The 12,496-nt window shown below is 31.9% G+C and overlaps 1 protein-coding gene across 1 annotated transcript; it reads left to right on the top strand.

Annotated features, from left to right (window-relative positions):
- Nucleotides 1–786: 786 nt before the first annotated feature.
- On the top strand, nucleotides 787–11,747 carry LOC127875056 (stabilin-2-like). Its single transcript, XM_052419880.1, has 7 exons — nucleotides 787–873; nucleotides 5,230–5,296; nucleotides 6,804–6,938; nucleotides 7,807–7,941; nucleotides 9,592–9,690; nucleotides 9,824–9,952; nucleotides 11,231–11,747. Exons 1-7 carry the CDS (start codon nucleotides 871–873, stop codon nucleotides 11,299–11,301), a joined length of 639 nt encoding a protein of 212 aa, XP_052275840.1. The 5' UTR covers nucleotides 787–870; the 3' UTR covers nucleotides 11,302–11,747.
- The last annotated feature ends 749 nt before the right edge of the window (nucleotides 11,748–12,496 follow it).

The raw sequence follows: 12,496 nt of genomic DNA, 5'->3' as shown, positions 1-12,496 counted from the left end.
TTCTATCAACAAAAGTAACAGTTTAATTCTTAGAAATAAAGTATCTATTGCAAAACTTTATATACAGATGATTTTGTAGAATATTTTAATAACAAGTCCATAAATGTATCAGAAGATGATGAATTTGCTGAAGTTTCTGTGTATAATGTTTAAGCCTTTCTTACATCTGTATAGTAAAATTAGAGGCATTTTCCGCGTTACTAACTTAAACCTATGTTTATCAGTTACTTCTTTCATATAATCATTTTAGATTTGTCGAATTTGCATCTTTTCTAGCTCCGAAGCATTACATACTTATGTTACTGTTTAATTTGCATTTGTTTTGATAAAAAAGTGTATTGGGGAAAAGTATCTTGTGAACACTTTAAAATTAAATTACAAACTTATTTTTTACATTTAGTTGTATTTAAAACTTTGCATTAATAAAATATAAATTGATGTATTGAACAGTCAACGCGTTGTCGTTTCCAACTTAAGCAAATATTTTACGATCAGATTGAACATGTTTTGTGATTTATTTCGAATTTGAAGTGGCCATTGTGGTGCAGTTTGAAATGTGGTACCCCGGTTGACACATGTGAGATCTTTCACGAGATCCCCCCCCCCATATTCCCGTGCAGCAAAACACCGCAATTTAAACTCTCTATAATATTTTTTTCAAAACAAGGATTGAGTGTGCATTTTACCGTGTGTTCGTGTCCAGGCACATTGTACAAATTTAGTGTATTGTTGAGGTTACGCGGTGTATGGCGACGTTGGCAACTAAGCGCGGTACTATAAAATGGATCTCAAGACAATACTTCTAGCAGTCAGTTTCTGTTCAAGATCCAAGACGCGTTAATACGGACTCCGATTTCGAACGACCTGATTATGGTATGCGCTTTTGATATTCTTAGTATATTTTGACAACAAGAATATTGTAATTTTCACTTTCATCTGTGCTGACATTCATAAGCGCAAGTTCGGTCAAATGATATGTTTAAGTATTGCGTATTTTCGAAAGGTCACAATTTTGAGGCGTTACGTTTGACACGAAAACAAATGCAAATAAGTCGTCATTGTTAATCTATGTTATATAATTTTTATTGATGTACGCTTAATGTTCATAATTCACATAGGGATACATAGGGATGTTGTCTAAATAATACTGCGGTACTCTCGGAATGGAAGTTGACGTCAAATTATCACATTTGATTAGTTGAAAAGACCCGACGTTTGACGTAAATACGCACATCAAGTTTGAAGACACAAAACGTTCGATGCGAAGTATTTTTTATGCTAACTTAACTTCTTCAAAATTATTGTTAGCTAACGATATATTTTTGTATAAACACCGCCGTTTTAATTAGTAGAATCATCCGTTTTTAAATCAAATCGCATTATGAATTCATGTTTCTTTTCGTATAGGCTTTTGAATAGATGTTCGTTCATTAAATTTTTGATAGAAGTAATTTCAACTTCAAATAGATTGATGCAACTAGTTCATGTCATTACAAATAACTTATAAAACGTGTTTTAACATCTTCGTTAAATCTGACAAAATGTACCTAATTGGTTTCGTTATTCTATTTCAGCTACATGCACAAAATAGACATACATTCAATATTTTAAATGTTTGTCTTAATAAAATTAATTGATTGCAGAAAACAGGTATTCATATTGAAGGAAAATAATGTATTGTTAACATAGTGGGACGGTATGAGACAAAAGAGGAACACAAAATGCTAATTATGATAATAATAATGATTATAATAATATAAAAGATTAGTGTTGAAACATTTACTTTGGACAGCTTCGTAAATAGTGTTACTCATTTTATATCCAATAAAAAATGGCTACACGAAATGTATTCATTTGCATAACATCCTGGTTTTATGACAAAATAATGAGTCGATAATCACAATTAAGCTCAAGTTAATGTTTTAAAGGGTAATTAATGTTTAAGAGATGTGGAACGATTTTTTTTTCATAGTGTGTTTTCCTATCAAAGCTAAGGATTCTGTGTTCACTAGGAATATATATTGATGAATTCATCAGACTTTCCCCAATATGTATTATTCACTTTAAATTTAGTAGCTGTTTAATTCGTTACGCAAAATTTTTTTTTTTAATATGATATTCTTTTCCCTCAATATAAATATAGATATTTCAAACATGATACTGTTTGTGTCTCGAAATCATCTTTTTTTATCATATTTTATTATGATAATTTTTCTGTAAATAAACATAATCTGTATTTTGCCAATTATTTTATAAAACACTCCGCAATAAGCTGATACTAGTAAACCTAAGACTTTTCGGCAAAATGTTGATTTCGTTGTACTTTCATACGTTGCTTACATTTAGGTTTTGGCGCAAATAATGCACTTTTTGTTTCCGAACACAGAATAAATAATCTGCTGTGCACTAACTCAAATGTCGAATCTGTGATTGACTGCTATGAGTGTATTACTCCGTATTTAGATATGTATTTAACTACATATACAAGAAAGGTATTTATCCTGAAACATAGTTTAATGATGCTATTGTTCCTATTTAAAAAAAAACACCCAAATGTTGCATCGGATAATCGAGGTATTACATTTATAAATGTTATAGTTAAATCTTTCTCAATAACATTGCACAATCGATCGAAATTTTTGGTAAGAGAATGACAAAAACGTTTTAACACATCGCGATTTGAATTTAGAAATAATCGTAGAACTATTGATTGCATTTTTATTTTACACACTATAATCAAGAACATTATTAACAATAAGTCAAAACTATAGTGCGTTTTATTGATTATGAAAAAACATTTGATACTGTTGTGCATAAAGCTTTGTGAATTAAATAGGTACAGACAGAAATAAGCTGTAAAATGCTAAATATGATCAAGCCAATATACAAGATTAATTGTGTATTCAATTTTGCTCATAAAGGTTTAATTAGTTGTTGTTTCTAGGTCAACAACATTAAATTTATTAAGGACCACAATGGAAATAAGGATTTACTTCTTTTTTGTGTTATCCTTGTATGTGTGTGACATGGTTTAAACCTTTAGTACAACTATGTGTAATATTATGCTTTTATGCACCATGTTTTACAAATTTTTAAGATATGAAATATATGAATTTGTGAATGAAAGAAAGTTAAATCATGCGTTAAAAATAATAACGATATAGTTTATTATCAATTTTTTGATGTTACGTTTGGAGTTAAACAGGGTGGGACATTATCACAATTATTATTTATTTGAATGACATAAACAATTGTATTGGTATTAATAGTTTAAGCGAAAAAGATCGTCTACACGTCTATCATCAATATTAATTTTGTTATTTGCTGATGATACCGCATTCTTTACCACAAATCCAGAAAGTCTGCAATTGTAATAGCAGGCTATCGAGATTGTTGATGATTTTTTCTACCTGGATCTAAAACTTCAATTAACTGGTAATATATCAAGAGCAATCTAGGTAAAAAATGAATAAACCTTAAAAGCTAACAGCCAGTTGCTGTCTATTTTTAGTAATGTGAAGCTAACTACTTAAATAAACCTGTCGCTTTTTGACTCCCGTGTTGTTCTAATTATTGTATATGCATCTGAAATATGGGGAATTTATAACATTGATGAAGTCGATGAACTTCGTTTTAAGTTCTGTAAAACATTGCTGGGTGTACGCTTACAGACTTCTAATGCCGCTGTTTTAGGTGAACTAGGCAAATGTTCTCTCTCTACAATATGCAAACAGCGTGCCTTTAGTTTTTAGATTAAAATTAAACGAAACCGCGAATCCTCGATGCACACTGTGTAAAACGAACGATTCAATACAAAGATTTAATTAGGGGTAATACTAGTAATATACCAACTCTCTGGTGGGCAGTCGTTGAATATTCGTTGAACAACAACAAGAACAAGAAATGTTTTTCAATAATTTAAGTTACAATTTTAATTATTCTCATGAAGTTCACCAGAGATTAAAAGATACATTTATCCTAAATTGGCACTATACACGTTATTACCAACCGAAATTAGAGTACTAAAACGACTGAATTCGCGTATGATAACTATTTAGACAGCATTAGTACTAAAATTCATAAACAACAGTTACCAAGATTTTGACTAAGCGCCCATAACTTAGAAAAAGAGACTGATAGATATAATAACATACCCAGAGATGAACGCAAATGTAAACTTTGTAATTCAAACACTATTGAATCCGAAAAACAATTGTTTCCAACTTGCCTCGTCTTTAAAGATTTACAAATAAAATATTGTATTCGATGAAACTGGCCAAATCAAGCAAAATTTTAAAACATACTATCTTGTCAAAACTGAAGTCATTAACAAGTTTGCCAGATTCCTTACTGATGCCATGAAACTGCGTGATGAAACATTACAAGTATTTGCTGCTTCTTAAATAAAGATGGTATGAACCCCTTAATATCTTGTCTACTTTGTGTCACTTTTAATTGTTTTCAATACATACACGTTTAACATGATAATTAAATATGTTTCCTAGTTGTTTGTGTTTATAAACATTAGTGTACTTGTATTGTCTTGATGCACTTTGAACATATTTTGTTCACGTGTTTGTAAATGGTCAAAGGCGTAAAGCCGATGTCCCAATACCAAAAAAACTGAATTAAAATATGTGTTCATAACGAAATAAACAAAGCGTGCAACATTGTGAAATGCACAAACAATTATAGCCTATGTTTCGCTGTGTAAGTTTTTATGTCTCCGAAAGAAGGACTTAATCAGTTGTATAAACACATGGTAACTACATCTTTTATAAAAGTTTAAATTGTCAAAATTTCATGTGCATACACTGGTTTAATTATGAAATAGGGTCAAGAATTACAGGGTTAAAACCGATTATGTATTTGTTTTAGATTGCATTTTTGGTTAGTAGTTTATCGAATTTTTAATTCTTTAAACACGAATTTTTAGTTTTTTTGCCATGAATTGAAGACTCGGTTTACTCAGACGACAACAATTCTGTTTTGAAATTATACTCAAAAACGGACCGTTTTATCAATCGTTTAAGAAGTTGTGCTGGACAAAAAGTACTAATGCAAATACTTTTCTGCTGTACCAGCATTATTTGAAATAAATATGCTAAATCTTATCAGATATAAGCAAATACATTCAGCATATTTATGTCAAATGACCCACATTCGTGAACATGGTATTATATAAGCGCTGATGAAATGTTAAAGAACAATTTTTTCAATATGTTTCAGTTTCGTTACACGTTGGTTGTTGCCGCCATCCTCTTGGTCAATGTATTGGAGTGGTCTCATGGAGTCGGTTAGAATTTTTCTCATCGTAAAGTAACATAAATGATAAAAACCAACGAATATTTTGCAAAATATTTCGTAAAATAAAGTTAACCCATAACAAATAAGTGTTCCTTATAGCAAGAGCCAAAATTTCAACGCTAGATGTGGTATGTTAACATGATTTTGAGTGTTTATGGGCTTTTAAAAAATCGTTTGTGCCATAGTTCAGTTAACATGGTATTACTTACGTTATTTGCTTTAGTTTTCAAAACGTGTCCTGCTAAATCAATTTCATATATGTGCATTTAAAACAAATGTTTTTTTTTTCAATTGTTCAAAGGAGTAAATTGTGCACAATATAGCGTTTTGAGTACTCAATACGGACAGCTACTGACAGTTAAAATCACGACGCAGGTTGATCGATATTGAATGTAAAAATGTGGGTAGTTTGTGTTAATTAAACTGGCAATACAAGTGTTTGTCTTTGAGTTCAAAATAAAACTCTATTGTATCTTTCGGGAAATACGTTTATTTTAAATAATGCCGACGACGTTAATAACAAAATCTGCATAATGTTCTAGACGGTTAATAAAATTGATCTGAAGTTGATTTCGTAGGATTCCCGTTTAATTTCGGTTTCATAGATGCGCATTTCGTAAACGTTTGCTGGAAACAATTAGATTATTTCGTTTTTGTTGCATGAAATAGAGTTCGTGCCAATATAGTTGTGTCATTAGTATTTTATCGAGTTGATTTGCGGACGAAGTAAGTAGTGATATGAATAACTGGACAGCATGCAACTTTTATGTGAAATGTAAAACAAAACGTCCTCATTATTAAATACTTAAGGTGGCTTATACAGCACTTTATCATACAAAAACAAGTCTATGGAACGACAAGCGTAGAGCAAACCCGCAATTCAACTATAAAATCCCGTTAACAATATTGCGGCTGTGTTTCATATACATGCCATTCATTAATAAATTTAAATAAAGCTACTTCTTATTTTCACTGCCAAAGTGTATCCTTATAATATAGATACGAGATGTGCATGTTAACAAACTATTAAACAAGGAATTGTATTTACTTAGAACAATGATGACAGTTCATCAAAATATATTTTTATAAGAACATACCAACATTAGCAAATGAGTTTGCAATACTTGATTTACTGAATGAAAATAATATAAATTGTATTTAATTCTTGGTCATGTATATACGTGCGCTACTCGTGAATATACATATGTATATATATTTACTCATAATATGATACAGTCTCACGTTCGGAAATCAATACATTTCCTCATTGTATGGATCAACTCTGGCTCTTTGTTGATAAAAACACTGTTAATTGGAACACACACGCTTATTTTATTCATATAATAATTTCGTCCATATCACAACTTCTTTCATACCCAAGATTTAAATTACAAGTAAATATATTTGTGTAATAACTTTGTTTCCAGTTCCATTTTGATAAACCTTAATACAACGTTAAATTGGTTTAGTATAATTAGTACACATTGACATTGTAGCCCTCGACGGCACATGTACCACTGCACAAAATTGTACAGGCACCACTCCAAACTCGGACTGTACTGGGGCTGATGGATCGAAAACTTGTAAATGCATCACAGGCTACACCAAGCAAGGAACGGCGTGCAAAGCAAGTAAGTACATTGAATGTTGACAACGTACTTGTTGCAATATAGACCGATGGTTGAACGTTTTGCATGCATGGAAATATGGTTGGACATACTGTACATGACCTGTATAATCTGATGAGCAAAACAGATAATGAAACACTATTGAAATCATGTGTGCATGTTTATCATTTTATGAACACAATTTAATACTTTGATATCTTTTAATGTAAAATGAACATGTACATGTAATAGCTTTATATATTTTATATGTAAGATGATGTGTTCGCAACCAAAAATATGTGTTATATTTTGTGTCAAACACTTTGTATTTTGGACAAACGACCCTTTAATTACTTAATAAACTGAGTCGAGTTGAATTTATCCATGACTAATTTGGAATAATCATTCCAGTTGTATTTTATCATTCTAACAATTGCATCATCAAGCCTTTGAGTATGAACATGTTATGATGCGCAAACACATTAACCACTTTTAATGAGTAATAAATGAACATGTATTCGCACACATACGCGTGCGCGCACACACAAGCACGCACACACAAACCTTTTAAAAACAATAGTCGCTATCGTATTAACATAGAAGCAAACATTTATTGACTACCTTCATGGGGTTTAACCTTAAATGTAATTTATATTAACATGGTCATATGCAAAACATGCAAATATGGGAAATCGCTTATATCAGAAATAACTTTAAACGGTTGATGATTAAAATCGATAAATCCGCATTATTTGAATTGGGTTATCCTTACAAACTTATTACTCAAAGCGGTTGGCATGTATATTTTAGAATAAGAATAAAACAGTTTGCATAGGTCCGCGTCATAGTATCACGTGTAACTCAAATAGCCAATTCTGAATAATTATTTCAGACCTAGGCACAACCTGTTCGAATATCACTGATTGCGACACGATAACAAATCCAAAATCAGAATGTACAGGATCTGGAACAAAATCCTGTACATGTGCCACAGGCTATACGCAGCAAGAAACGTTGTGCAAAGCAGGTAAGTACATTAAGTTATTAAAATGTTGACAATAGATCTGTTTTAAAAAGTATAAACACTGATTTTGGATCTTCTTCTTCTTCTTTTTATATTATTATTATTATTATTTATATTATGCTATAAGAAATTTAAGTTTGAGCACATTCTTTCAATTTGTTTATTATTTATACAGTTGCATTATTAAAATTCTTTGTTTCGGAACAGATGCTAATACCCGATGCATTTTAAATAAAATATAAATATACATGTTTTGGTAAATTGTAAAACGTGATAGTGTATCAACGGATAAATATTTTTACTAAAACAATGTTTGGTTATATACTTTAAATGTGATATGAATGAGCGTGTTTAAATGCTTCAAACACGAAAATTAAAAAAAAAAATCGTAATATGCTGATTATTTAAAGTTGTCCTTCCCCCCCAAAAACCCATAAACAACAACTCTTTTTGGAGATTTGTTAGAGACACATACATAATGGTCACATGGGTAAATAGTTTCATCACATACTTGTAGGTCATGACGCAGATACTAGTATAATAAACTTCCAACCTTTACTAATGATTTCATGTGCATGTACTCATAATGGTATTCCGAATCTGTAGTAAATTAACAGTATACATGACTGGTTGAATACTATATATTTGGGATTCAAAGTTAAAGCACTTTATGATAAAGGCAATTAGAAATTGTCTTAACGATAAAGTACAGATTAAACCATTCTTTCTTCACAAGAATGGCAGCCGTCCAGGAAAAACGACCCTAGTGTGACGACCACAACAATGTAAATACGCATGACCGTATTAATGCACTTGTGTCCATTATTAAGCTCTTTATCAAATTGCCCAAGGGTATGCAATATTAGATTATACACAAACCAGCTATAATGTGTATTTGTATATTTGCTAAACATGTTAATGAAAAGTGACCCGCTATAAGTTAATAATGGTTTTATTTCAGAATACATTAGGCTTTAAGCCCATGAGTACACATATAACACACAATGTAGGCAACAGTGGTCAATGACATACAGGCATATACATATAAATTTTAAGCAATGAAAGTTTAGATTTAACAATAAAAGGAATTTGCAACTCTAAAGACATGCATATTGAAAATAAACAGCTATTTTAACAGATATATATATATATATATATATATATATATATATATATATATATATATATATATATATATATATATATATATATATATATAGTGTTAACCGTTACGAACTAATTTAAGGTAAGGATATAATATTACCAGACACAATTAATTGGGGACCTACCTGCCTGCCTCCCTCCCTGCCTGCCTCCCTCCCTGCCTGCATCCCTCCCTCCCTCCCTCCTTCCCACCATCCCTCCCTCCCTCCCCCCTCCCATTAGAACGGGTATTATATCGATTTTGATTTTTTTTAATTTAACAATGTAATGAGGTTAATATTTGCTTTCACTTGGTTGTGTGAAAATCAGTATGGCCTTAGTTTGAGGATCGATGCGACTTTCAGCCGGTTTAAACCATAAATGCTCTGCATTAAACTTTCAAAGGCGATTTTCCCAGCATAAAAATCATGTTGTATTTGGCTACTTCCCTTAAATAAAAGACTACCGTTGGTTATACGATCAATGACTAATTTAGAATAATCATTTCAGACCTAGGCATAGTCTGTACGGCAAGCACTGACTGCGACACGGTAACGACAACTGATGCTGTATGCGACCTGAATGCTGATTCCAAGATTTGCGCAGTTGGTAAGGCAGAATTATGGTAGAACGGATATGCATGTGCTCTCTACAACGATTTTTTTTTTAAATATTCTACTGACTACTCAAAGTTAATTGACACATTACATTTGTACGTATGACATTCCTTTCTGTCTGTAAGGGGTGGACGGTGATTGCAGTGGAAGCAAGAGTACAAAGTGTCCCACATCTTCTACCTGTGTGAGCAACAAGTGCGCATGCAGCACGGGCTACACTGCCACTACCACCAAACTTTGCAGCAAATCTGGGGGTAACCGTATTGCAGCATAACTTGTATATGTACACCATTGTTGGATGAAATGGATTTAATACACATATTGAACATAAAAATATTATGTAAAATACAACATACCAAAATGCGTAAACCGTGCTTTATCATGCAACATGCACAGAACAAAAGCTACGAGAAACATGAACTATGAAACTCAACCATGGTAAATCATATAAAAACTATATATGCAATATAAAGGTAGTAAGCGAATATGCGTATTGGCAAACAGAAATACGCAGTTTCGTGTTTATCATTGTGTCTTATTGTCTATTAAAAGAGTGTTATTTGGCAAAACATACCGAAACATACACCATATACAAATGAAATATAGAGCTTTTGCGGTTACAGTTTTGTCTTGATGTATGAAGAACTTTAGTCTGAAGTGTAACGTAGTTAGAATTCATAGAAATCTTAGCCAACATAAATAGCTTAAGTAATATTAACACATATAAAGCGTATAAATAAGAAGTGCTAATTTGTCGGTTTTCAGGCATAAGGTATTTGAAGCAAAAATATGTTTGCATTATATCAGGCCTATACTATTTACAATTAATGATAGCATTTTTTTTTACAAATCCCTCAATCATTAAACACACCAACAACACAGTCATTGAAGCAAGTGTGAACGCTTTATTTCTCTAATCGTATACCAACATAAGGATACAAATGAAGAATGTAAAATGACATTATTCGACACATTTCATGTGATGCTATGAAACTATATGGTTTAATTTATTAAACATTTTAACGAGCAATTTAACGCCGATTCCGACACATTCACTCGTCATTGTTGTTTAATCAAAATATTCTCGTATGAACAAACCTTCAAAGAATATTGGATATTCCCCAACTGGGTACATTTTGAACATTTATCCTAGGTTTTTGGTTCATTAACGTTTTATCTGTTTCGCAAACAAACAACATTAGAAAGTATATAATCACTTTAATATCGTTAAAAACAATAGCAATACATCTCCTATTTAAAAAAATATTGCTAGTCTTTTAAATATAAAGTCGATATATTGAAAGCAAGTAAGTAAAGTGTATCGTTTATTACGTATGGCACTCATAACCGGTTAATAAAGATACAATTTAACACTTGGTATTTATTAAAGAATGAAAAGCGTAAGGAAGAACAACACAGCAATCGTTTTTTTAATATTATTAAATGCATTCTGCTATCGAAAACATCAATTTTCTTAAAAGAGGTTGTGTAGCGAGTGCATGCAAACACTTATCCGTTGTTCTCCATTTCAGCTGAAGGTTTGGTGAACACGATGTCGATGCTCGTGCTGTTAACCAGTGGCATCATGGTCAAGATCTTCTAAAACTGAATGATGTACCACACGTGTGTGTTTTCAGAAAATCCCCAAGGATGCGTTGTGGTACAGAATGTTTTAACGAAACAATTATTTAAGGTTGAGAACATTCCTTCGAGGAAAAGTCTCCCTTGTTATGTTTGTTTGTTTATGTTGTCATGTTTTCGTTTTTTGTTTAAACAGATGCATTATCAATTGCCTTGTTTGGGGGCATACAATTATGCGATAAACCTTTAAATAAAAAATAAATTACATGTTTGAACGAAAACATTTTAGAAAAATGATCGCGATCGTGTAAATATTGACGAATACATTGATTGACTCAAATGTATAGGGTTTAAGCCTAACAAGTGCTTGAAATTAAAAAAGCAATATGCTCCAAAACTCGCTTATATCTATAATAATTGACCTTCACATGTTTGATGATTTTAACCAATAAAAGCGATGGATTTGAATTTTTGTTATCCTACAAAAAATATATTTCTTCAGGCGTTGATATGTAAACAATATACTTAAAATGCAATATTTTTAATAGTTTCGCGTACAAACATAATGAAACCATCACAATTAAAATAATTTCTTACACGTAGTCGTTTGTCCTGGCACTGAAATTTAGCAAAAAATGCCGACAACGCTTGAATCAAACATTCTCGATATTAGTTATTTTTGACGATGCTGCTTGAGCGCAGCAGCTCGTCTAAGTTATCATACCATGAAACAATTCTTCACAATTGCGACCTATGTAAAAGACCGAGCCCGTCCGATTGAGATAGCTAAATTTGCTCAATCGGCATGCCTCGCTGATTATAATTGATAAAGGACAAGGCAGCTTGGTTCCCGTTCTTTTTCAAATTTATCGAGAGGTTCGGGACAGGAACCAGACACGAAACTGCCAGGTGCCACTTAAAAAGCTGTGACGCTGGGAAAACTCCAAATATAGTTATTTTTAGATTTCCTCGAGAATGAAACCCGCCTCCCAGTTTTTCTGAATGGGTCAAGTTCCCCACGGGTACTACTTCCCCGTATCCCAACATTTTATTTCGTACCCAAAATTGTTCGTACCCAATTTTGTTTCGTACCCAAATTTGTTTTCGGTCCCAATTTTGTTTTTTACACAAACTTGTCGTACCCAAAATTTTCGTTTCCACATACACAATTGTTGTGATGTAGACAAACTTAAATTGATGCTTTTATATCCATCCTT

This window comes from Dreissena polymorpha, chromosome 3 (genome assembly GCF_020536995.1).
Source record: "Dreissena polymorpha isolate Duluth1 chromosome 3, UMN_Dpol_1.0, whole genome shotgun sequence".
Classification (NCBI taxonomy): domain Eukaryota; kingdom Metazoa; phylum Mollusca; class Bivalvia; order Myida; family Dreissenidae; genus Dreissena; species Dreissena polymorpha.
The sequence above is the reverse complement of the archived record's forward strand: the minus strand, read 5'-3'. Positions and strand labels throughout refer to the sequence as shown.

Bases quoted from the DNA above. Each gene is read 5' to 3' on its own strand.
- LOC127875056 (XM_052419880.1), top strand. The intron at 5,297-6,803 runs GTTAGAATTTTT...TTGACATTGTAG, and splicing joins GGAGTGGTCTCATGGAGTCG to CCCTCGACGGCACATGTACC. The intron at 7,942-9,591 runs GTAAGTACATTA...TAATCATTTCAG, and splicing joins AGAAACGTTGTGCAAAGCAG to ACCTAGGCATAGTCTGTACG.